This window comes from Lacerta agilis, chromosome 8 (assembly GCF_009819535.1).
Source record: "Lacerta agilis isolate rLacAgi1 chromosome 8, rLacAgi1.pri, whole genome shotgun sequence".
NCBI classification, from domain to species: domain Eukaryota; kingdom Metazoa; phylum Chordata; class Lepidosauria; order Squamata; family Lacertidae; genus Lacerta; species Lacerta agilis.
The window spans coordinates 73,468,570-73,495,718 of record NC_046319.1 but is presented as its reverse complement, the minus strand read 5'-3'; the positions used below and the strand labels follow the sequence as shown (position 1 = coordinate 73,495,718).

Below are 27,149 nucleotides of genomic sequence, written 5' to 3'. Positions count from 1 at the left end.
AGGGCCTCTCATCTTAGAGGATCAGTTGTAACCTACATATAGATGGAGGGGCTTTGTCCATTCATTTAGGGCCAGCGTCTCCGGTGGAGTTTTGTCCCAAGTGCCAAGCCACTAGGGGGCACAACACAACCATTCAGGGTCACAGACACAAATATCACACCACCCACTCCTTTCTGTAATAGGGGGTAATTTGGTGGCTACCTGCAGAATACCTGTAGTCCCAGTGGTGGAGCTGGATGGTTTTTCGAGTCTGGACTTAATGGTCTTAGGGGGGCACTTACTCAGTCCTCCACTTCTGCTTCACTTTAAGGACAGGTGTCCGCTCCACTCCACTTCTAGTGTGGGTTTATGGCAAAATTGTTTTGTAGGATTTGCTGCCTGCTTAGATTGTAACTTTGCTGTCTGAGGCAGCATATCACTCCTGTTTCATAAAATATACCAAGCGTTCTTTATTCCTCTGTGTGAGAGCTTCTTGTGGGCATAAGGTTAAGGGTTAACACACATCCATAACGAGCACATGTCGATCCTAAACTTCTTGGCAGTGTGTATATGAACATACAGGAGTGCTGGCTGCACACCTGTGAGTCCAAGTGCACATTGGTAACAATGGAAGATGGCACAAGCTCCCCCCGCCCCCAAGGGTAATACTCAAACCAATGGAACAAGAAAGGAGATTCTATTGAACATCAGGAAGAACTTTCTGACAGTACGTGCTGTTTGACAGCGGAACAAGCTGCCTTGGGAGGTTGTAGACTCTCCTTCATTGAAGGTTTTAAAGCAAAGGTTGGATGGCCAGAAGTCATGGATGCTCTAGCTGAGATTCCTGCATTGCAGGGGGTTGGACTAGATTACTCTTGGGGTCCCTTCCAAATCTAAGACTCTATTATTCCTTTTCATTCAGCTGATTGCAGCCCTGGGCCACCTGCCCTAAACTCTTGCCCTGACAATACCTTTCTTCCCCAGTGCTCAAGACACAGAAACCAAACAAGTCAGGTCAAGATGAACCTTTTTTGGTACAAGCCTCTGCAGAGTGTACCCTTCTATTTGACCAAAGAGAAAATGAAAGGTGAATGTTAATGTATTGCATTGTTTAATTGAATGGAGCTGTTTGTGACCCACCCTGGGACTGCATGGTGAAGAGAGGGTCATAAACGCCAATAAATATTTATTTTAGATAGTTTATATTCCCACTCATCCGCAGTAAACACCAAACAAGAGCAATATCATTCAAAGCAGCTTGCAACATTTAAAAAATAAATAAAGAGCCCTAACCAAGGATGCAACAATATTATATTTTAACCGCTGTGTGGGGCACAATTAAGCTTTCTGTTGTTGCCTCAGTCAGCGAAATTTGAGCTGGCGCTGGTAAAGAGATCTCTGATATTTTAAAAAAGAGAAAAGGAAAGATGGGATCTGAAAAATATGTCCTGTGTGCAGAGACACGGATGTATACATTTAAAGCACGTATGAAGCATGTACACCCTCCCCCCAAGAATCATGGGAATTGCAGTTTCTTCTGGGTGCTGGGAACTCTGTGAGTTGTAAGCTAAGTTCCCATTATTACTTGGAGGAAGTGAAATGAGCTGAATTGTGTGCATCCTAGCCACACTTTAGGGAGCAGGAAGCTGACCTTGAGGGGGCAGAACTCCTTTCACGCTCCAAGGCAGAGGTATACCTGCTGCAGCTTCTTCTCATTTTGAAGGATCCTGGATCAAATGCGAGAACTGCTTTTCGCTTTCTCATCGGTCAAATGGAAGGGTATAACTTTGCTCTCAGTTCTGTCTGTAGATTGCTTAATGGAGCTGTGGATTGTTAAGAGCGGCCCACCAAATGTGCCGTGGATGTGATTAGTAGATACCGAGTTTCCTTCCATTGAAAGACAGCACAATACATTTTGAATGGTTGGTATGGAGCAGTGATGTGAATGCACGGGGAAAAAAAGCCATTAGCTTTGCATTTTGGCAGAAAAAATGATTTTCTTTTAAAGACGCCTCACCAAGAATTACACATTCTGTAATAATGAAAAGGCTGTTTGCAGGAGCTGTTTCCTTTGCATAATGCGCATATGTATAATACATATGCTTTTCAGTGCATATTTCACAATTCCTCGCAGCATTAATGCTTGCATATTTTAGGGGGCTCAATTCTTTACCAATCTTGCGACTTGAAATAACTTACAGTAATAACATGATTACTGCTTTAATAATTTTGTTACGTTTGCTGTAAGAGGATTACTATTTTGGTTTGTGGTTTTTTCCCCCTCAATTCGCCGGCAGCTTTGGGGTGGCGCGGGGCTACAAAACACTGTGCATAACAAAGAATATATATATATTTTTTTGCATTTCAATTCATTTTTTTATTTTTTTATTTTTGCAAAGGAGCGCTTGCTGCCCTGGACGGCCCCAACCTTCCTCTCTGCTGGGTGCTGATGAACTTCAGGGGGAGAGCAGGAGCCGCGGGTGTTGTTTTTTCCTGGAGTGGGCGGTGCCAAGAGGCGGCACCGCCCCTTCCCCGGAAAGCCCCTCCTCCCCGCTCTCCCTCCCTCCCTCTCCCGCATGGGAGTTGTAAACAGTTGCCTCCCCCTTCTCTGGGCAGGCCCCGCCCCCTCCCGCCGCGGGCCGGCCCCCCCCCTCGCCGCATCTCATTAGCATAGATTAACGCTGGGGGAGCTCGAGTGCAGGTGCAGAGCCGGCGAGAGGGAGAAAGAGAGAGAGAGAAAGAGACCGGAGGGGAAGCGGCAGGATGCGATCGGCAGGGAGCGGCGGCAGGCACTCGCCTTTGGTGGCCGCGGCTGGGATTTTACTGCTGTGCGTTGCTGGCAGAGGTAATCGCGGAGGAGACGCGGAGATCGGCGCGGGTGGGGGGGCAGCCTCCCCCCCTTCTCTTTCTCTCTCTCTCTTTTCTTTCCCCTCCCCGGCTGCTTCTTCATCCCACCCCCTCCCGGGCTGCTGTGGGCGATTCTGCTCTGGCATTGCCCGCTTGTCCTCTACGCGTTGCAAGCGCTCCTGCAGCGAGCGAGGATGGAAAGCGCCGGCTGCGCGCAAAGGAGGAACCGCGGAGAGCGGGGCAGCAGGGCGGGGGCGAGGAGAGGAGAGGAGGAGAGGAGAGACCCCCGCTGCCTGCACACGGACCCACCGGGTCATCACCGGCCCGCTTGGGGGGCTGCCCTCCCGGCGCCGATTTCTTTTACCCCTCCCTGCAGCCTTCCCGGGCTGCCCCGTGCCGCGACGGGTGAAGCTGGCAGGCAAGGAGGGCAGCTGCCTGGTCTTCTTTCCCCATAGAGGGGGCGCTTCCCGGAGGGACCGCGGCCCTGGCGAAGGGAAGGAGGGAGGGCAACCTCTGCGCACTGTAGGGTTTCAACTCCCCACCCCCACCCTCCGCCTTCGCAACCCGCATTGTGTGACCCTAATATTCGCCGCGGCTGCTGCAGCAAAGGGGTGTGTGGATAGGGGGAAACAATGGCTTGGTTCCCACCCGCCCCCTTTTTCTTGTCACTGCAGTGGTGGTGGTGGCTGGGCTTTGTTAGAGGGCGCTTTTTGTGTGTGCCCCCCCCCACTTTATCCTTCGACCTGTGGGCACACCGGGACACCCCCTTTTCTGCATGCTCTCTCTCTCTCGTAGTGTCTTTCTTCTTCTTTTTAGCTGGGTGTCGCCTAGGGCAAAGGCTGTGCCCTGGAAGGTTAGGCACCGGTGCCCCGTCAACTTCAAAATAGGATTGCAGGGAGGTGGGGGGCGAGACCTGCCTCCTTGTGTCTTTGGGTGGGGTGGGATCCTTGCAGTTCCCTGACCTTTCTCTATCCCTCCACCCCACCAACCGTGCAAAACAGTATATTTTCAAGCCCAGTGTCAAGAAAGGTTCCAGTTCCTTATATTGCCATTCTTGTGGCTTCGTTTTCGCCTTTTGCGTGTCCGTATTTACATTTTCGGTTGGTCTAACTTTTTAATCCCCTCCCCACCGGAGATGGCGGTTCTAAAAAAAGGGTATCCAAATAGCTACATCATCTCTTCTCCGCTCCCGCCCTCTTCCCACCTTCCTCCTCTTACTCTCCCCCTCTCATCCTTTCATCCCAGCCTGTGCCTTGAGTTTGTAGAATAGAATATAAAACTGCCTGGCTGTATTCCCGTCGACCTCGGAGCGAATCCACATCCCTCCCTGCTTTTCTTTCATTGATTCACTTTCTCTCTCTCTCTCTCTCTCTGCTGAGAATCAAGATGGGCTGACAGTTGGCCTCCTCTCTATGCAAATCTTTCAAATTTTGTTTTGATGGGGGGGAGGAATACAGGAACGCGCACAAGTAAAAATGGCGGTCTCCAAACCCCCCCCCCCCACTCCCCAGTTTTCCAAATCCTGGGTATCCTTTAGTTCCCATCTGATGCAGTTAGTGTTGGGGTGGCAGTGGGCGGGTGGGTGAGTGGCAGGAAGTGACTGAAAAGAGAACAAAGCCCTTCGGAATAGGATTTAGCCTCACCAAGAGGAAACAAAGAAGAAACAAACTAAGTATCGTTTGGTCCCTTTGGATAGACCAGCTAGGCTGAAACTAAAAAGACAGAATCTGAGCAGGCTGGCATTCCATTGACTCCCGAAGCTCAACTGGCTTCTGGATCCAGTTTTGTGTGTGTTGAGGCAGGAAATGAGCTTCTGCCTCTGCCTCCCACCTTGACATGGGCAGAAATCTTTGAGAAGGTCAAAATTCCAAACCTCCTTTCGCGGCTCACTGAGGAGGGCAGAGTGCTGAACTTTACTTGCCAGTGGCTGGCATCTCCATCAATCAGCCTCCCTTTGGAGAGGTCAGTCTGTGGATGCTCAGGCAAAAGTTCCAGCATGGCTCCCAGCCTGCAGGCCTGTCAGGTGTGCATCTCCCTAGTGGCATTGTGTGATCCTTCCGTGCAAGCTGTCCACCTCTCCGTCCTTCACTGCTCAAGGATGCAATTATAAGGCAGGCGAGTGAAGGTTTGGGATGATGAATTAAGCCTGGCGTTGTGCACATGGGGCTTTCTTTGTGTGGGAACTGCATGAGTGCCATTTCCATGCCTTTCATCTTTGCTTCTCTGAGCTGGTCCTCCATACACTTTCCCTATTGGGAAATGCTTCTCCCCCTCCCAAAAGACCCCCCTCCTATCAAATTAAATTGGTTTATTTAATCACCATGTGAAACCAGGAAGACAAGTTGTAATGATGAAGGACTTGGAATAAATGTGCACCCAGTCATCCTGGCTCAGTCACATCACAAAGCTATATATATATATATATATATATATATATATATATATATATATATATATATAACTTATTGCATTTATAATTCCACTTTTCCTCTAAGGGGCTCAAGGCAGCATGCTTGATTTTTCCTGACTTCGTTTTATCTTCACCACAGCCCTGTAAGGTAGGTTTGGTTGAGAGATTGCAACTATGATGCCAGCATCGGTTAGGGAGCTTTGTGGCCAAGTGGGAATTTGAACCTGGGTCTGGCCTGGTCCTAGTCTAACCACAACATCATAATGACATCCTCTCCTTTTCCTCCAACTGGCTCCTGTGTTTGTTCTAACAGACTAGGAAATACAAAGATAACAAAAGACCCAACTTTACTTGATCAACTAGGTTGGTGTGTGCAAGCTTTTGAGTTGCACAAAACTCTTCATCGAACAGATTTTTTCTTAGCGGGGTCAAACATTCCTAGATGAAATGCCTTTCCTTGGAAGTAAACTCAGGACATGAATACAATTGTTTTCCCCCCAGAGTTAAACCTCTGGGACCATCCCTGTATACGTATGGTTCAGGGTTGTATGGAGCAAGCCCTTCTTTTGAAACCCAGAATTCTGGGTTGAATTCAGAATGCCAAATGCAGCTTTTTTTCTTTTCTGGAACTGTTGTTATTGTTTTTGCACCCAGTGACACTGGGGGTTTCCAGTTCAGCACTAGACTGGTTTTCAGTTTTGGTTTTGTTCCCTCCTGCCTTATAGAGAGCCCGGAAGCTTGCTCACTTTGCCAGCTCTTCCAGGCTTGGCCAGGTTTCATTGGGGGCTGAAAAGTGTGTGTGTGTGTGTGTGTGCGCAGCTCAAAATGAAGTTGGGGTTACTTTCTCTTGCTCTCTCCCTAACTGCATCCAAAAAGGAGGGTAGGTGGGGAAGGGAGCCATTCTAGCAACAGGAGAAAAACAACAACCCCACAACCCACAACTTTTGAGATATAGAAGGACGTTTGAAAGGCAAAAGCTCTGGCTGCTAAATGAAAGGGTTTGCTCAGCTGAGAGGCGAGATGCTTTTAGAGCTGGAAGACTAGGAGGCTGGCGGGAGTGGGGGTGGGTAGTTTTCAGCCAGCAGGGGAAGGAATCGAAGAAAGTGATAGGGAGCAGGGAGCCAGGAGGGCTGAGGATCCAGGGTTGCTTTAAAAAAAATGGGGAAACGGGGATGGGAGCCAGCCTTGACTTTAATTTTTGTGACTTTGCAATGAACTCGCTTCCTTCCCTTATCGGAGCCAGCAGGTCCATGCAGTGGGTAATTGCATTCCACTTTAATCAATAGCTGGAGTAAATCTACTTTCTAGGTCACTGAGGGAGGGGTGGGGGTGTATGTGTGTTTCTACTCCCTGTTGCCCCCCTCCTCATTCCCCTACTTCTGTCATCATGCAAGCGGCTGTTTCTTACAAGGTGTGTGCGTGTTAAAAACAAGGTGGCCAGATGAAAATGCCCCTAAATTGGGTACCCGCAGCAGCAGCGGCTGTGTAGAACTTCTCCCGTTTGAAACAGGATGTGCTTTTGCTTTTTAAAAAAGATGTATTGCGTTGCGCACCTGCTTAGATGTCACAGCCTTTGACCTGGATGCTCTTCCCTGGAACTCTAGTGTCAGGGGAAGGAACTCTGCATATGCTCAAATGCAGTCTTTCCCCTGTAGATGCCCGGCCTAGCAACCAGCTCTGGGTTTCCACCCTTCTTTTTGCGAGCCTGGATTCCCCTCCCCCCCACTTTTCTAGGAATAAGGGGCTGTCTCTTAAATAAAAGCACTCTGGCAGCCTGGCTTGTCAGATGAACATTTCTGAAATAAAGGGCTCTCTGGAATAATGGAGTTTGAAGTAAAGGACGGCAATTATTTTCTATGAAGCTCTGATATTTAACGAGGGTGGGGGAGGAACAAAGCAACATCCTGAAAACCGTAGAGGTTTTATGAGGTTCTGGAGTGCTAGGCAGTAGCTCAATACCAACGTTGCCCGTTCAAAATGTGGAATACTGTAGTGGTGAGGGGTTTTGAAACAAAGGGCCACCCATTCCCCTTCTGTGGAGCATCGAGGCTCTGGAAAGAACCGGGAACCTCTGCTGTGCTTTGCAGTGTTGCAAAGTGAACTAAGGGACACTTTTCAAAATGGGGTGGGCGTCTGATAGCTCTGTATGATTAGCAGCCTTGTTGTTCCTGGTTGGGGGGGGAGTCAGATTTCTCTCTCCCCATTTCCCACAGTTGGTCACTAAGGTGCACACTAAAGCACCCATTTAGTTTCTGAGACACCCCCCCCCAAAAAAAAAATCATGAACGCGCAATCCTAAAATTGCATCCAAGTGGGCATGCATGCGCTGGCACTCCGGCAACTGGGCCCTTTTATGCAAATGTGCTTACAAAACACTTGCTCTGCTTTGATGCCAGAATTAATTGTCGGGAGGACTTTAAAGAAACATCATTTCTTAATGCACAAAATAGCTGCCGTGGTGTGACTGGGACTCTGGGTGGCTTCTGTTTTCCTGTGTGTTTTTTAAAAAATTTTTTTTATAGCGTTCCAGTTTCTCCCTCCTCCCTCCTGCTTGCTCTCCATTGCTGTTTTGAGTGTTTTGCAAGGGTTGAATAGCGGGAGAGAAGTGCCTCTCGGTCTGTGCCAGGTTTCGTGATGTCTCAAACACGGAGCTAGTTCTCAGTGACAGGGCTCACTTTCTGTCGCATGCGAAGCAAAACATAGATGCCTCAGTGCATGCACAGACTGCATCCCCCCCCCCCCCGCTCTTTGCTTATGTTTATTATTGTAGGCTAAATGTGGAATACTGCCTCTGGCCCACACCTGTCTCAGGTGAGGGGAACATTCGGTCCTCCAGATGTAAATCCGGTCTTTGGGTGTCTGATTTTCGTTGTTGTGTATACTGTGTATATACGGACAATGACAATAAAATAAATCTAATCTAATCTAATCTAATCTAATCTAATCATGTTGCTGGACTACAACTCCCGCAAGCCTGGGATGTTGGGAGCTGTAGTTCAGCAGTATCTGGCCAAAGGATCTATTTAAACAGTTAAAATGGGAACAGATTGATAGCTAGAAAAAGGGGGTGGGAAGGTGGTTGCAGTGGGTGTCTGTAGCTCAACAGGGAGCATTAGTACCCCAAGGTGGAAGCTGAATCCTGTAAATTGGTGGTGGGTACATACAACTGGCTAGTGGTTGCCATCCTGTGACTTATCAAGGATATAAGTGGTCTTGTGGCCAGGCAAGGGGTAGATGACATGGTGCCCTCCAGATGTTTGGCACCCCAACTCCCATCAGCCCCACTCAGCCTGGCTGATGGGCAGAGATGCTGAGAGTTGTAGTCCGAAACATCTCAATGGGACCATGTTGGCTACCGATGGGCTGTGCCCAAAGACCAAACCCAAACCAGACTGTTTGCCCATCAGTGTACCTCTTGTTGACCATATCAATAATAATCTCCGAAGAAACTGCTGGTTCAGGCCAATGGCCCAGCTAGCCTAGCGCTAGTCAGTCACAGAGTGGCTGACAGGATGCCTCTGGGAAGCCCAAAAGAAAGATATGAGAGCAACAACGCTCCAGGAATGGGCATTCAAGAGAGGCATACTGCTTGCATTCAGCAGTGGAGGTACTGTGGCACAGAGGGAACCCAGATTCTGTGACATAGCAGAAGACTCGGTTCTGCTCTCAAAAGTGGTGCAGGCCTACATGCACATTTGGCCTTCTGGTACCCGCTATCCTAGTGACAAAATGGTGGTGGTGGGCATAGGTCTCAACCACCCTATGGGGTGACATGAAATGGCAGAGGTACTGGGAAGAATTCTGCTTCCCTAGCAACTCCCTAAGGTGCAGATCCTTGCACTTCTGAGAACTCTTGCATCAGGGCAGGTCCACACACCGTACATTGAAAGCAAATCCAACACATGGCTCCCTTCCCCACACTGAAAAATATTAGACACTGTAGTTTCCCCTCACAGAACTGCAGTTCCCAGCACCCTTCCCCAAGAGAACTATAATTCCCAGGACTCTTTGGAGGCAACTCGTGTGATTGGGTCATGTATGATGTGGGTCTGCCTTGAGTAGAGGAGAAGTAGTTATACTGGAATTGGTTGCAGCAGATTCTCAAGGCAGCAAGTGCCCTTTGGTTAAAACCAGGGATCCCCTGGGCCTCATCTGCTATAGACAGCCATGTGTATCACTTCAGTGGTGAAGCATACAATTAATGGGTTTCACTTTACACTCCCACCATTTGCATGCTAGACAACATTCCTAACGTGTGTGTGTGTGTGTGTGTGTGTGTGAAAGAGAGAGAGAGAGAGAAGACAAACCAAAAAGGTTTGCCAAGCTTGATTAAAAGCAACAACACTCTGAGCATGTGCAGTTCTGCATTTTAAACCTGCTCAGACCATAGCACCATCATGACTCCAGGAAACAAAATGCAGTTTTGCTTCTCCTGCACTGACACTAAAAGCAAAAATAATAAAGTGAGCATCTGTGACTGTGTCTATGCCCAGCTGGCCCATCCCCTGACTATAAAATGCCTTCAGAAATACGAAAGGATGCTGAGGCTGTCAGTAGGATTAAGTCCTGACATGCCCATTCAGGCCCAGGTGCTGGTGTCTGTTTGAGTCTGCCTCCATCACCTGGGTGGTCAGTTTGGGGGTTCTCTGGACTGCAGGAGCCTAGACTTCAGCTCTTTGAGGTCCAGCTGTGGCTGCACCACACCCTGGGGCATCTAGGGTTCAAACCAGTCACTCCTCTTTTGCCCTTCCCTTTATGTGGAGTAGCCCTTTTTCAAATCAAGATGCCCCTGCCCTTGGCTTGTCAAAGCAACAATAATTATGTCAGGTTTAAGAAGTCATACCCTTAGGTTATCTTAACACACATTTCTGATGCTTCGCCCCACTGTATAATTTACAAAAAAGAAGTATCGTGGTGCAGTCTTTGACCCAGAACCCACTCCCCTACAAATCCCCCCAAAACATGGGAGCTGGCGAAAGGGCATTGTGTGTCTGTGTGTGTGCTTTTGAATCAAATGTTGCAGGCATTGAAAAATCACACTGCCAGTTGCAGATGGCCAATTCAAAAGCCCATTGATCGCTGAGGGATTTGTCCTCATATGGCAGTTTTCTTTATGGATGTCTACTTGTTTCTTCATTTTTTGTTTTTTGGGGGCTTGTTCTGGTGTGCTTGGTTTGCGCTGTGCGACACAGTGTTTGCCTGAGGCAGCTAATTCCATCTTGTGGCAGACGAAGGGGTCTTGAACTTGGTCTAAATGGAGAGAGTGGAAACTTGAGACCCGCCGGCCAGATTCAGCCCCCAGAGACTTCTCATCTGGGCCCCAGCGTAACCCCCGCCACCAAGGGTTTATTGTGTTTCTATGCCACCTTCCCCCCCCCCAGTTGCTCAAGATGGTGTGCATGGCTCTCCGCCACAACAACCCTGTGAGGTAGGTTAGGCTGAGAGGCAGTGACTGGCCCAAGGTCACTCCGTGAACACTGGTTTCCCCCCCTGGTCCTTGTCTGACACTTTCACCACTGCCCCACCCCAGCAATCACCCACAGGCACACAACCCAGGAGTTCCAGCCACTTTCTCCCAAGCGGAGGCTCAGACTACACATGATGGCAGTAGACACCTACCTTTTAAATGTGGATCTCTGTAATTGTGTGTATAAGGGTGTGTGTCTTGAAAAGCAAAGGAGCGTTTGGAAACCTCCGCCCACAATTCCTTCCTCCTTTCCTTCAGCCTGGTTCTGATCCTAGAAATGAGTATAGATGGGAGGAAAGCCTCTCCCCGTCTTCCAGCCCCACCTCAGACATGACTGAGGCAGATCTGCATTTCAAATATACAAACAGATCTGCCACAGTCACACAGAGTATATGCCTCTTTAACCTCTTTCTTCCCCAGTGTGAAACACTGAGAGGTTTTGGGCAGAGAACTCCTTCCCAGGTCCCTGTCTTGAGGTCAGTTAATCCTACGGAGGAGAGCTGGAGAACATGCAGGATCAAGGGTGTTGCTGGTGTGGAAGCAGGATACTCAAGCTGGAAGGGAAATAAAAGCCCTGTCAGTTTTGCAAGAACTGACTTGGAACCTGGAGCGCATGACAAGAGACCTATATGGAACTACTATCCCGGTGCAGGTCCAGGAGTGACTGAGATTCATACCTTTACAACCACTTCCCTGCCTTCTTGGTTTTCTGCTGGGTTGCAGGTTACATTCCTGGTTTCCTGCTGGTTTCTTCCTGCTCCTGAGTAGACCTCTGATGTAGACCACTTCGGGGTTTGAAGGTGGGTGTGGTAATCACTGTGGTGTTGGTAGGGTTGCCATAAGTCCGGAATTTCGTGGATGCACACGGAATACTGCGGCCGCAAGCAGTGCCTGGATGGAATTCGGCTAAATGCCTGGGGAAATCTGGATGTTCAGCAGCAGCCCATGTTGTTTTTCCTCAGAAATAGCTCAGAATGTCCAAATTCTTTGCAATTTTTTTTTTGGGGGGGGGGAAACAAACCAACAATTTTGGCCAAAAGCTAAAAACAAAACAAAACCCCACCCTAGAACTTTGGCCAAAATTTTAAAAAAACCCAACAACTATGTTTGAAATATGGGAACCCTAGGTGTTGACTTCAATATGCCCATGGGACAGAGCAGCCCAGTACCTCCTTCTGTGGATTCCATGCTTCCTTCTCTGATATGGCCATAAGAAGAGCCTTCTGGATCAGGCCAAAGGCCCATCTAGCCCAGAACTCTGCTCTCACAGTGGCCAACCAAATGTCTGGGAGAAGCCCATAAGCAGAACCTAAGCACAACAGCGATCTCTGCACTTGTTGTTCACAGCTGCTGGCATCCAGAGGCACATGTTGCCTGTGACAATAGAGGTAGAAGAATGTCACCATTGGAGCCATTGATAGCCTTCTGCTCCATGGAGTAAAGAGTCCTGGGATTCTTTCAGACACAAAGTCCTTCCTGGGGTCCTGGTCAGATTAAACCCTGGGCGCGCTTCAGCTGTTCCCTCCTGTGCACAAGCCAAAAGAGTGAGGGGCAATGGCAGCCTGCCATTGGGGGCTGTGTGCCTGGGAGTCAGTGGGCAGAGCCATTGTTGCTGGACGTCCAGCCCTTGTTCCATCTCTCTCTCTCTCTTTTTTAAATTAGCCTTAAAGTGTAAGTGGTCAGTGTTGTTATCCCTCCTGCTTTGACTGTTGGACGAAGGTTTCACCCCTGCTATATAAAATGGTCCACAAAAGCATGTGGCAAAGCTCCGTCTCAGATTCTCGAGTCAACTAGCGAACCTTGCCTCAAATTGTAGGCCCACGGGCATGGGGTTTGGTGGTTGTTCTCAGAATACAAAGCAAGATGGGAGCGGCCATTCTGGAGGGGTGGCAAGAAGAGAGAGCAGGAGATGAGCTGAATAAATATAGAATCATTTGAGTGGCCGAATTAGGATTTGAACCAAGGTTCTCCAGCTCACAAGGCCAACATCTTCTGAGGCCCTTCTTCGTGTGCCTCCTCCTGGAGAACGGGGCCTTCTCTGCAGTGGCTTCCTGTCTGTGGGATGCTCTCCCTTGGGAAGTTCACCTGGTGCCTTCACTATACACCTTTAGGTGCCAGGCAAAAACGTTTCTTTTTAACCAGGCCTTTGCCTGACCTGATCTACATCCTATACCCTTTTTAAAATGCTGGCTCTTTTTAGGTTTTTTTTTTTTTTTTTAATTGGGTCGTTGTTTGTATTTTGATTTTATGTATGTGATCCTTTATGTGAACCGCCCTGAGACCTTCTGTTATAGGGCGGTATAGAAATAAAACAAACAAACAAAAATAAAATAAAATAAATAAACAATATGCCTTATTGTAGCACTAGTGGGTCAGAGTTTCGACCAGGACCAGCAAGGTTCAGATTCAAATCCCTGCTCAGCCTTGACGCCAGTCAGATGATTTTGGGCCTCTCTCTCTCTCTGTCTGAGAAATCTACCTCGCAGGATTGTTTTGGGGATAACACGGGACAGTAAAAACAATACAGCCTTGGGCTCCTTGGAGAAAAAGCGGGATAGAAATGTAATGAGCACAATCCCATTTGCCCGTGCATTGTGCTGTTTAGCATCCTGGCATTGAAAACGGATTCCGGTCGCTGAGCCCAGGCTCTGCTTAAGCCCCTGCACCTCTTTTGCCTGAGCCTGAGCGGTTTCTCTGTTCTAGCCACTGCCTGCCTCTCTGCTTCCTTCCCGGGGGTGGCTGGGATACTGACATCTGCTCTTCAGTCAATCTTTTGCAGATCTCTGGGCTGACAGTCTCTCCAGCAGCGGCTGGGCACCAGGACCCAGCTGAATGAAGCACAGGGGGGAGGTGCTGCTGCCTGGGCTCTCAGCATGCAGCTCACTCCTCGCCTTCCATTCAGAAAATAATACCCCCTCCAGAAGGGATTGGAACCAGTGGGGCGGGAATCCGGATTTGTGCGCAGGCACGAGCATAAGGTCACCTGCTTGGGGAAGAACCTGGAGCTCCCTGATCAGAGCCACTTGGGCGGGTATGATGAAGCAGGCAAACGGCGGCGGTGGCGGCACAGGAAACATTTTTATGCTTCGTTCCTGGAAAAGTTGTTTTTTTCTTTTTTCTTAGCTGCACTGCTTCTTTCATGCTGTGCCTCCCCCTCCCCCTCTGCTTCCCCCAAATCCAGAGTCTGTGTCAAGGATACCCAGTCAGAATTAATTACACAAGTTAATTAAGCTTGTGCACATGTACTTAATTTTTGCATAAATCGTTTTCTTCTTCTGACATTCCGGTTTTTAAAAGGATTTTCTTTGTGTGTGCGTGGCGGAGGAAGAGGAGGAGGGGGGACCTTGGGTAACAAAGAGAGAATGAAGAGTGAGGTTAGCAAGAGGAAATGCGGTCGCTCCTTCAGATTGCAGTTTTCTGGATTCAGAGCAGGAGTGGCTGTCTTAGAAGCATAGAATCATAGAAAGCATAGAGTTGGAAGGGGCCACAAGGGTCATCTAGTCCAAACCCCTGCGATGCAGGAATCTTTTGCCCTATGTTGCGGCTCTAACATATGACCCTGAGGTTAAGAGTCTCATGCTATACTGACTTGAGCTATCCCTTCAGTATTGCAGCCCTTCAGATGTTACTGCAGCTCCCATCATCTCTGCAACATCTGGAGAGCCATAGGTTAGCCAACCCTGCTATAGGAGATTGTTAACCTACCTGTCCACGGGACACGCGTGGCACTGTGGTCTAAACCAGTGAGCCTCTCGGACTTGCCGATTGGAAGGTCTGCGGTCCGAATCTGCAGGAATGGGTGTCCCAGCTCTTGCCAACCTAGCAGTTTGAAAGTACACCAGTGCAAGTAGATACTGCAAGTAGGTACTGCTGTGGCGGGAAGGTAAACGGTGTTTCCGTGCACTCCGGCTTCCGTCATGGTGTTCTGTTGCACCAGAAGCGGTTTAGTCATGCTGGCCACATGACCCGGAAAGTTGTCTACAGAAAAACGCCATCTCCCTCGGCCTGAAAGCGAGATGCACGGCGCAACCCCATAGTCACCTTTGACTGGACTTAACCGTCCAGGGGTCCTTTACCTTTTTACCTTTTACCTGTCCATCCACCCTGTTATCTTAATTTCTCTTCTTGCTCCCTCTTTGTTGTGCCAATCAGTTGTTAATCTCACCTACCCACTTCCTTTCGCTCTCAGTTTTTTATTTATTATTAAATCTACGTGGAAGCTGTCAAGGATGGCTTATGCATTATGGATGGATTCTCCCCCTGCTCCCAATTTGATGATGATGATGATGATAGTTAATTGCAAGATGGCCAACAAAGTAGGGATACTAAAGTAGCAATGAGGGATGGAAAGCTGTAATTGTTGCTAATAATTAATTGTTGTCTGACCCTTTTTACACCAAACTTTCATAGGACTCGGTTCACATGTTTCTTGACTTTTATGGTCATGAGGACTGTCAGTTTACCAGGTTCCCTTTAATCCACATTCTGCATTAGATGTCAGTGTTTGCCCATTTTGATGTGAACTTGTAGAGAGGGGGGGGGGAGAAAGAGGATAGATATATGAATTATTGGTTACTAGATAGGGTGAGAGTCCACCTGTAATTTTCGCATTTCCTTTCCTTATAGAAAATGATTTAGAAAGAGTGTGTTTTGCTTGAAACCTTGAAAGGCAGGTTATTTGGCTTGGGTAAGGACAGATTTCACACCTCCTTTTTTGGGTTGAACGCTGAGCTTCCCACCTGAGGGCCTGAAGTTTATATAATCAGGTGTTAAGCCAAGGTTACAACAACACCATACATTTAGAACACATTTGACACACCTAGCTTCCCCCAGATGATCCTGGGAACTGTAGTTTGTCAAGGGCACTGGGAATTGTAACTCTGTAGGGAGCAAACTACAGTTTCCAGGACTTTTGAGAGGAAGCCCTGTGCTTTAACAGCATGGTGTGTCTGTGACTTAGCACGTGGGGGACCAGGGGTTCAAATCCCCACTCAGCCACGAAACTCACTAGTTGACCTTGGGGCCGTCACAGTCTCCCAACCTAACCTACCTCACAGGATTGTTGTGAAGATAACATGGGGCAGGAGAGGACAGTGTACTCTACCTAGAGCTTCTTGGAGAGATGGTGGGATAGTAATAATGAAATAAGAAGAAGCGTGTCTGTTTTTAGTTTTGTTCCCAAACGTTAGCTCTCTGTGTCCGTCCCCCCCCCCCCCCCGCAAAATGTCCCCACTTCTGCATTTGCTGGTCATCGCCACGACGCTCTTTACCCATGACCGTAAAGAATAAGTCTTCTTTTCCCCCAGAGATGTACACTTCCTCCTGGTAACCATAAAGCACAAAGTTTGTCTCTTAGCACTTTAGAAGCTCTGGAGAGGTGGTGAGGTGGGCAGTTTTAAAGTCCTGTTACCCACCTTGAGTTCTCAGGATAGGGCAGGTTGGAGCCCCCCCACTTTTAGCTTCAGCTCTACGACCCACCCTGGGCTGGAAACAGTTGTTTTACTGGCTGATGAATGAGGTGTGAATTGCTGAAGATGGAGCCTCTCTCAAGCTGTGTTCACACTTGTTCATCCTCCATCCTGGCTCCCCGTCTGCAATCCTTGCTGAACTGTGAACATACTGCATTGTAAGACCTGGCAGCTGTAAAAGGACCAGAATAGAATGACTTCTGCTCTCTTTGCCTGGAACCGGTGGCCTTACCTGAATCTCACTTAGAAACCGATCATGCCGGGGTGGGGAAAGCATCAAATCAGACAGTATGAGAGACGGAAACAGGACAAACATAGGGTACCTCTTTAAACCCAGCCAGACCACTGGTCCATCTAACTCATTCCTATCTACACTGGCAGGCTGTGACTGCAGGGCTTCAGAAATGCCCTACCTTGGAGATGCTGGGGACTGAACCATGCAAAGCCTATGCACAACCCCTGAGAGATGTCCCTCCCTCATTCGTTTTCCAAGCTGTGTTCCTTTCGGTACCTCTTTTTCACATCGCTCCATCCTCTGAGGAAACTCCTGTGTGTGTGGCAGAGGATTATGGGATGTATGGCAGGATGCTCTTCACAATGGGCCATACCATCATCTCTTGCTAAATGAGAGCATGTCTTAGCATGCTGGGTGCACTTCCTTTCTGAAAAGCTTCCATTTCATAACTCGTCCCTGAGAAACCTTCTTAAAGCTCGGGGACGGGAAACCTGCGCCCTGCTAGATACTGTCAGATTCTGATTCCCATTAGCCCCAGCTAGCAAAGAATGGATGGCCACAAGTTTCCTCACCTGAGCTCTGCCTAGCTTCAGAAGGAGCCCTAGGTTTTCTCCGTGCACGGCTAGCTCGTGAGATTGAAAATCTGTTGTTCTGTTGCCTTTGATACCTAGGAAACATGGCCAGGATTCTCCACGTTCCTGTTTCCCAGCATTCAACATCCCCCAATACCTCTTTCCTGTCTCAGAAGGTAGAATTGCAATGATTCATCCATGTAAATAAGCTATGTCTCTTTCTGAGACCACGCTGCCCAATCCATGCCACGGTAGGCACGCATGCTGATCGTACGGCACAAATTGGTTATCCCACCAGTGGGCCCTGCTGCATGATGGGGGTTGTAGTCTAGTAACATCTGGGGACCCAAGACTGGGAGAAGGCCACACTAATAAATACTCTTTTGTTTGATAGGTAAAGAACAACTTTCGCTGTTTCTGTGTGGAGGTGGGTTGGAAAAAGGCCTATTTGCCTCTAGAGGAAGATTGCAGATAATGGCCCAGGGAGGCTGACTATTCTGTAGGGGTTAATTCAAGGTTCATGGATGTGATCTGGTGTGTGTGTGTGTGTGCAACAGAAGATATGGTCACACCAGATTGTAGGGTGTGGCAGCTGGAGAGCTTCCGATCGTCCTAAAGGGAGTGGAGTAGGGTTACTGGAAGAAGGAGGTCATTTGGGGATAAGTAGGTTTCCTCCTGTGACACACATTGTTCATAGCTGCCCAGTTCTTTCCCCCCTCTGCCAGCCTTGCTGGGTCTGCCAATCCATCATTGTCCAGATATAATAGGACGGCATTAATGAAGAGACGGGTGCCAAGGAGGCCATCAGACTCCCGGGACAGCCAACAGCGCACGTGGGGGGAGAGAAAACTCTCCTCTGGGCACCATGCCTCACTTCCGTCTTGGAAGCCAAACCCAAGAAGTTCTGACCTCTGTTCCTCTGCCGCGCTCTTAAGTGCCTCTCCCTCCCAGAGTCGAGGTGCTCTCAGGTGCTCTGTGTGATCGAGAGCACAGTTCAATTCCTCATCCAGCCACAAAAGCTCTCTGGAAGGCCCAGGCGTGATCATTGCACTCTGCCTCTCTCTGCAACCTTTGCAACACGGGATTGTTGTAAGCATGTGAGACGGGTGCTGAAAGCAAGAGCTTTGTAAGCTGGCAAATGCTACCGCTTTAGGTCTGCTTGGGTGTTATGCTTGAATGGGGAATATAATCATGCAGAGGGGGCCCATGCCATCTTTCCCCCCAGTGCCCACACGCACCAGCCCCTGCTTGCTTTGCCCCTGAGCTCCCCTCAGTGTGGACCTTCCTAGATCAACATAGGAATGTTAAGAAGGGAGTGCGCAGGAGCCCGAGTAGATAGGGATATTGGGGGCAGCAGGAGTGTCTCCTGTTCCACCTACTCGAATTTACATTCTGTACTCAGGGAAAGTTTGCCTACACACCATGCATTTTAAGCACATTTGCACCTTCTATCCAGAAGAATCATAGGAAGCCAGGGTTGCCAACTTGAATAAAATATTGGGGTGGGGGGGAGGTAAGCCCCACCCCACATAATAAATCACATAGCATGGCACACAACCACCATTTGACTCGCAATGCCCATCAACTTTGGGGGAGCCCAGAGTCCTCAAATATTTTAGGGGGGGGGTCTGAAGGGACCTCAGCCCCAGAAGTTGGCTCCTATGTAGGAAACTGTTGCTTCCCTGCCACAGAGCTACAATTACCAACACACTTAACAAACTGTCTATTACAGGCTCTTTCTGTTGGGCAAAGGAGTCTCTTGATTCCTTTTGCTGCAATCCACTCCGGTAAGGGCTGGAACTTGCAGGTTTGTTCTTTCTAATTACTCCTGACAATTTTTTTTATCTTGCTATTCCTCTAAAGAGCACTTGGCAATGGCCATGTAGCAATTTGCCTTTTCATCTTCCCAGCAGGCCCTATGGGATAGGTTATGTTGCGAGGTGGTCGCTGACCCCAAGGTTTGTGCTTCGTGACCAAAGCACAAGGTTGTGACTTGATGAAAGATTTGAACTCAGGCTGCTGCAGAACAAGTTTCAACCTCTTGTCCATTGCCTGTGGCACGCTGAGTCCCTGGTTTTTTTCCTGAGTGTTGGGACTTTCCTCCAGACAATGGGGGCTCTCCTTCCTTCGAGTTCCTTGACAGAAAGGTGGTCTATATAAGTGCAGTATATAAATGGAACAGAATATATATAACTGCACTATAAATTTATATGGGTTTCATGTCAGTTTGGAAAGTTACGGCTTCCCCAAAGAATCCTGGGAGCTATTGTGTAGAAAGGTTACTGGAAAGACTCTCGGGTCTCCCCACAGGGCTATATTTCCAAGGATTCCCCAGGGAACGAGAGTGCTGTGATGGCAGAGAGGCACAATTTCCGTGGCCAAAAATTCCTAGACCTGAATGTGGTACTTTGCTGCCTCCAACGAGGGACAAGATGGTGCAGACATGCACCCAATTCTACGTACAGAAGCCACCCAGTGTGGCAGCTAAATCTTACTTTGGCACGGGTGATGGGGTGTGCCCTAAGGCAGCGGCCTAGTTTAGGTGGCTCAGTTCAGCTTTGCTCTCTGAGACCCCACCGCTGAGGTGGGTTAGGCTGAGAACACAGTGACTGACCTGAGGGTGCAGTTCTGCAGAAGCAGCATTTCCTATCATTGTGTGGGGCAAAATCGCCCCACTGAAGGTTGCCTTGGTTGCTTGAAGAAACAATAAGGTTTTTAGACAAGGTCACGGTTTGGCTGACCCTGCTCTCAAATAGCAGAATCCAGGGGTCCAAACACTTCCCCTGCTCTCTCGACCGCCCCTCACATCCCCAGCCTGCCTCGCCTCTGCAGCTCCCCTGCTTATTGCTCCGTTTCTCTTGCTCTGCCTAATTGTTTCTGCCTTCCCTATTATGTGAACTAAATATTGCCTTCCATAGCTCAGGGCCTCTTCCTACCTTGGCATGTTCCTTTCGAGATTGTTTTCCCTCCTCTAGGCTACCTGCGTAACCAAGATGGAGTGACCTAGGAGTCCACAAGGAGAACTAATTATTGTATGTTCAGAGGGTGTTTACAGAGCCCATCCCCACAGACTCCCAGCTCTGGTTTCTTTCTCTCCTTCTCTCTGTCTCTCTTCCCTGCTTGCACAGAGCATCCTGAGATGGAGAACGCTGGATCTGGAGCGGCGCTGGGTCCCACTGGGGATTGAGGCAGCGCAACGGCTGCCTTTTAGCACTGACAGAGCACAAGTAATTAATGGCAGCAGCAAAACCCTGTCCTTCTCAGAGCAGGTTTGCTGGCTGCTTATGCAAAGATCTCCTGCATCTTTGTTGGGACGCGGCCATTTTGGTCCTCCCCGGAGTGGCAGCTGGGATTTGTTTACTTGCTGCGCAGGAAACTTTTGCTTAGGCTTGAGATGCGGCTGACTCTGGACTGGAAACGGGGGCATTTGTATGTTTGGCCAACATGAACCGATGGCCCTGCACAGTCAGTATGTATTTGCTGTGTTCAGAAAGAATAATCAACAACTTGTTCCGGGTCAGATAGGGCCGTTGTCCAGGGGTTTTCCCTGCTCTGTCCCACCCCACTTCACTCTGCAGTGTCTGGCTTGGCTTGCTTGCTTTTGAGTTTGTTTGTTTGTTTTTAACTTTCTAAGCACCTTTCTACTTGTTCTGTGTGGATGGAGACAGCAGAGGCTGGTCCATTAGCACAAAGCGGGCACTGCTCCACCAACCGTTGCCTGCTACCACCTGTGTTCCTAAGGGTGCAGGCGGGTGGCATTGCTTGGCAGCTTCCTCCTCTTTAGTCTCAGTTGTTGCCCTTGCAGAAGTCCAGGAGGAAGAGGGCAAAGCTAGAGTTTGTTGGCATTGGCACTGGCTCCTCCTACTGCTGGGCTCCTTGCCTTCTGCCCCACCAGCTGCAATGGGCACCAGCCACCGTGGCAGAGACTCTGCCTAGAGTCGTGAGCCCTTCCAGGCTGTTGCTGTTTTGCAGGTAGATGACAAGCTCAGGTTGTGCAGTTAAAGTGGATTTGGTTCTGGCCAGTGAGTAGACGATTGGTCACGCCTTGGTAGGGAGTCATTGATCGACTTTCGACTGCTTTGGATTCCTCGAAGCAGCTAAATAACACTCTCCTCCCCATAGAGATGGGGAGCTGGAAACTCACTTCACATTTAAAGGTGAACCTACCCAATTCACACTTTGCAAAAACAAATGTGCAAACTGAAACACAGCCATCCTTTGAAATTTGCCCTTCTCTGAATGTTGCAGTCCAGTTCTCCGACCAAATAAAGTGTACATAAATGTCTTTAGTGGGTTAAAGGGTGCATTAAAATGAATATGTTGGTGGAAAGAAGAGGGGGAAATGCATTATATTAGGAACCATTGTTTTGCAAAAATGTGCCTATCAGGCACAATTGCACACAAAAATGTATTGTATTAGCAGAAGTTCCATCCTAAAATGCTGAAGAATCTCCATGAGGACATTTGTTTTTTTAATGGGAATTACTGTGGAAATGTGGAGGACAACATAAGACAGGAAAGATGAGAAACCGAAACGGTCAGATTCACCCATCCACCTCCCCAGTCCTTCTCAAAACTTATCAGACTCCTGGTTGCCAACTCCTGTTCCTGAATCAGTTGTTTCCTCTCTGGCTAGATATGGATTGCTGCTTTTCAAATTGGTTTAGCAGTCATTTCCCTTGTTCTCATGGGAATTGCAGTTCTGTGAGAAGAACTTGGCATTCCCAGGATATGTTGGTGTAGAGGGCATATCAGCTAGTGTAGATAGCATTATTCTTTATTTAAAGCTATCCATGTAAATAATAATAATAATAATAATAATAATAATAATAATAATTTAATAATCATTTTATTATTTATACCCCACTCATCTGGCTGAGTTTCCCCAGCCACTCTGGGCAGCTTACAGCATATATAAAACATACTAAAATATAAAACATTAAAAACTTCCTGATACAGGGCTGCCTTCAGATGTCTTCTAAAAGTTGTGTAATTCTTTATTTCCTTGACATCTGATGGGAGTGTGTTCCACAGGGAGGGCGCCACCACCGAGAAGGCCCTCTGCCTGGTTCCCTGTAACCTCATTTCTTGCAGTGAGGGAACCCAGTGGCGGAGCTTCATGCTCCAGCACCGGCGGCGGGAAGCAGGCAGGGGCGGGGCTGGCGCGTGTTCTGGGGGTGGGGTGCGCTGCCCGCAGGGGCGTGGCGCACATTCTGGTGGCAGGGTGCGCCGAGATGCAACCCTATTGGGATCCCGCTGCCCGGGGCGCCCCGCCCCCTACGCCCTGCCCTTCCTATGCCAGTGAGGGAACCGCCAGAAGGCCTTCGGAGTGGGACCTCAGTGTCCGGGCTGAATGATGGGGGTATACTGGGCCAAAGCCATTTAGGACTTTAAAGGTCAGCACCAACACTTTGAATTTTGCTCAGAAATGTACTTTTGCACCGGTGTTACATGGTCCCAGCAGCCACTCCCAGTCACCAGTCTAGCTGCTGCATTCTGGATTAGTTGTAGTTTCTGGGTCACCTTCAAAGGTAGCCCTACATAGAGTGCATTGCAGTAGTCCAAGCGGGAGATCACCAGGGCCTGCGCCACTTTGGCGATATAGTCTGCGGGCAGCTAGGGTCTCACCTGGCGTACCAGATGGAGGTGGTAGACAGCTGCTCTGAATGCAAAATTGACCTGCGCCTCCATGGACAGCTGTAAGTCCAAAATGACTCCAGGCTCTGCACCTGGTCCTTCAGCGCCACAGTTACCCTGTTCAGGACCAGGGAATCTTCCCCACCTGCCCATCCCCTGTCCCCCCCAAAACAGTACAGTACTTCTGTCTTGTCAGGATTCAACCTCAATCCGTTAGCCACCATTTATCCTCCAACTGCCTCCAGACACTCACACAAAACATTCACTGCCTTTACTGGTTCTAATTTTAAAGAGAGGTGGAGCTGGGTAATGTGTCTCAAAGAAGGAAAGGGCAGGTCTAAAGGGTGATTATTGCCTAGAATAGGTGTGGGGAACCTTCAGCCCTCCAGGTGCTGCTGGACTGCAACTCCCATCAGTCCTAGCAAGCAGGGCCAGTGGTGAAGGATGATGGGAGTTGTAGTTCATCAACCTCTGGCCAAAGGTAAGATTTCTCACACCTGTGCTAGAAGATGGCACAGGGAAGACAGATGAGAAAAGGGAAGGATATGGAGGCAGAAATAAACTAGGGGGTGTGTTTCACTTTTGCAGTTACATGTATTTAGGCTTAGCTGCAGATTACAGGATTGGCCCAAGACATTTGCGGCTCAGGACTGCAATACCTAAAGGACCGTCTTCTCCCATATAACCTACCTGGTCCCTGAGATCATCTTCTGAGGCCCTCCTTTGTGTGCCCCCTCCTCGAGAGGTCCGGAGGGTGGCAACATGAGAATGGGACTTCTCTGCAGTGGCTCTCTGTCTGTGGAATGCTCTCCCCAGGGAAGTTCGCCTGGCGCCTTCATTATACACCTTTAGGCACCAGGTAAAAATGTCCCTTTTTAACCAGGCCTTTGGTTGTTCTTAGTGAAATCCAACACCCTTTTAGAATATGGCATTTTTTTGGTTTGATTTTATATGTTGTGGTTTTGTTTGTAAACCGCCCTGATACCTCCAGGTATAGGTCGGTGTATAAATTGAATTGATGATGATGATGATAATAATTTTGCTGCCTGAGCAAAGCAAGTTGTTTTGGCACCTCAGGCAGAAAATCCAATGGGTGCTTCTCTTTCTGCAAAAAAAAAAAAATGTAATGAGTAATTTGCTACCCTTTCATGACATGTGAAACTCCTTGGGTTATATCCATCTAGCATTAGTCATATTCTCAGTAGACCCATTGGGCTTAATGGGCATGCCTAACTTAAGCCCATTTATTTCAGTGGGTCTTCTCTGAATATAACTTAGTTGGATACAACACCTTCTGTCTAATGTTGGGGCTGGCTCTGTTGCTGTCTTTGATGTTGTACTGACGGTTTCCTGCTGTATAACTTGTGTATTTAGCAACATCACCGTTCCCCTCAAAGAATCCTGGGAACCAATTTGGTGAAGGCACTAAGAATTATTTGAGGCCCTTAGTTCCTTCAAGCGAACTACAACTTCTCAAATTCTGTATCAGGAAACCTATGTAGCATTTAGGTTTTGACTAATTAGTGTAAGTTGATTTTAGGCTGCAGCTCAGGTAAAGAAACCATCATTGATTAATTGCATGAATTTAAATTGAATCTGCAAAAGTTTGTGTACAAATAAATCAATAGTTTTGATGGGGGGGGGGGAAACATTTCCTTGGTTTTTTAAAGAGGCATACCTTTAGAGGCTTTCCCTTCTCTGAGAGAAGAGGAAGAAAGGTCTTCTAAAGAGGAGCTAACAATCTCTTATGGATTTGCAAGTATCTTTTCTTCAAATTAAAAGAATGTCAAAATATACAAAAATACAGAAGCCAAAATCACACTGAACAATGAAATGAAACGCACTAAATTAAGATACATGTGAGAGCTGGACCATAAAGAAGGCTGATCGCTGAAGAATTGATGCTTTTGAATTATGGTGCTGGAGGAGACTCTTGAGAGTCCCATGGACTGCAAGAAGATCAAACCTATCGATTCTTAAAGAAATCAACCCTGAGTGCTCACTAGAAGGACAGATCCTGAAGTTGAGGCTCCAGTACTTTGGCCACCTCATGAGAAGAGAAGACTCCCTAGAAAAGACGCTGATGTTGGGAAAGATGGAGGGCACAAGGAGAAGGGGACGACAGAGGATGAGATGGTTGGACAGTGTTCTCGAAGCGACTAGCATGAGTTTGGCCAAACTGCGGGAGGCAGTGAAAGATAGGCATGCCTGGCGTGCTCTGGTCCATGGGGTCACAAAGAGTCGGACACGACTGAACGACTGAACAACAACAACAACAATCAATTCACCCAAAGTGGACTTTGTTAGTTCTAGAATTCTTAAGTTAGAACTCAAATTATTTTTATTCTAGTGTTGAATTAAAAACAGACCATTACTCTCCAAAACAAGAAACCAACTAAAAAGCTCCAGCACCACAAATGTCTGTGGACTCTGTCAAGTGTTAGTCACACATGACTAAATGAGGTCCATAAATTTGGGTCTACTCTTAGTCCAACTTAGTTGGAGATAAACCTGTGCTTATTCAAAGGCATAATATGCTAGATGTTCTGCACCCATTCCTTATAAGTAGGGACCCAAACATAGGCAAGTATTGCCATTAAGAATAATTTAACAGTTTGCTGAAATATCTGCTCCCTGATTATTTGGGTACATCTTTTAAAATCAATTAAATTCTTAATTGATTGATGGTCTAAGCCTGCAGTCTTCAACACAGCTTACTAGGGGACACACCTTGTTGAAGAGGCTGAGACTTGCATCCGAGTAAACATGCATTGGCTTGTGCTGTTAAATGTCCCAGCGCAGCTATGATTTGGTCGTATTTCCATGGACTTATTCTGGGTCTGTATATAGACACACACCACTCCTCTGGGGGTGTATCAAAAGCTTGTTCTCCTCACTGTTTCAGGTAGGTTGACACTCACATGCAGGAGTGGCTGTTTAGCTATTCCTTCTCAGGAGAAGGATGGCAGAGAGCATTTTAGAGAGTTTATATTAATCTGCATTTAGTGATCTTGAGAACACTCTGGTCTGATGTTAATCTGGAACGAAAGCCATGGATTAAGATAGGATTGTCAGAGCGGTAGCTCCGTAAATACGCTTCAGAAGAACGAGGCATGGTTGGGTATTCCCTGCAAGCAGATGCTGGACTGTTGCAGGTAGGGGTAGTGAGGCAATGCCAGACAGCTGGCCACATGCTACCCACATGCACACTCGATTGCTGTTACGTCAACGTTTTCTATGGTGCTTTTCATAAAAAAACTTCCAAAGCTATGTACACAGATTAAAAGTTTTAAAATTCATAAGACCAATTAAAACAAACAAAGCCATCAATGCAGCAAAGAACACCAGCAAAATTAATTGGTAAACTCAAAAGCTCTTTGAAAAATAATTATAAGAGGAGCTGCTTCCTGGGATCATGTTGCTCGTTGCAAAGGAGTGTGTGAGATCCATGGGAGACCAGCCCTTCCTTACTTTTGTGAGTGAAACTTAATGGCTGGGTTTGCTGCCATGGTTTGTTTGGCAATGCTAAACCATGGTTTGTTTGACCTAACTGTAGTTCATTTGAATGTGTGGCTTGTTAACCATGCTACTGGAAAGAAATTTTTATTTTGTTCTGTTAACCATGGTTTGTTTTCTGCCAATAAACTGTGACGTGAAGCTACAGTTGGTTGTTGGTTTGTAAGCCCTGGTTTGTTTCTGCATTGATGTCTGAGTCTTGCTTAACTGTTGCTTGTTTGGAAAACAAAACCAGGCTTTGGAGAAACAAGCCATGCTTTATTCACCTGTCATAGAGATTCTCAGCACCCATTTCTGTTAAATTATTTTTAATTGTGAACTGTTTTGTCTTTTGCTTTATCGATAATGCAAAAAAAAAGGGGGCTCCTGTTTTTCAGGATACCTAGTTGTGGTGGCGGCATTAGCATGCGATGCCAGACTCAGGTTGTCAAATACAGACAAGCATGCCTTTGCATAATGCTGAGTGACAAACAGAGGCAAAAGGAGCAGATTCGCCATGTGGCTCTGCCCACCAGAAATAAATCTTCTTGTCAATTTTTTTTCAGGACTGTTCCAGTCAGTTTTGGGGTGTTCTTCTGTAAAGAGTTTGATGACAATACAATGATGATTTAAAACATTACAAACACGTGGAGATATATAAATATAATACTGTTTAGCATCATTCTTTATTACTGGTAATTTTATGCTGCTTCCCCATGGGGCCAAGAGTACAGTTACAAGGAATACCTCCCTCGTGCTCCCCAATCTTTCAAAGCACGTTTGCAAGATGCTTTTCACAGCCCTATCTTGTTCAGTCTCTTGCTCTCTCTCTCTCTCTTGTCCCAGATTGAGATGAACCCAGAGTCTTCTCAGGATCTGCCTCGCCTCTCCAAAATACTCCCCCCCCCATTCTCCCCCATAAGCAAGCAGAAGTGTGCTTGCTTCTGAGTTCCTCTGCCTTTCTTTCCCTCAAAGAATAACTCAGGCCAGTCCCTCTTTGCAAGACTTTGCTTCACCCCCGCTGTGTTTTGTATGAATC

The 27,149-nt window shown here is 47.7% G+C and overlaps 1 protein-coding gene across 1 annotated transcript in view; it reads left to right on the top strand.

Moving 5' to 3' along the window:
• Positions 1-2,656: 2,656 nt before the first annotated feature.
• CADM4 (cell adhesion molecule 4) overlaps positions 2,657-27,149 on the top strand; it is a 122,838-nt gene continuing 98,345 nt past the window's right edge. The window contains exon 1 of the mRNA XM_033158273.1: positions 2,657-2,824. Within this exon, the coding sequence (XP_033014164.1) occupies positions 2,743-2,824 (82 nt within the window). The 5' untranslated portion in view covers positions 2,657-2,742. The remainder of the gene's footprint in view (positions 2,825-27,149) is intronic.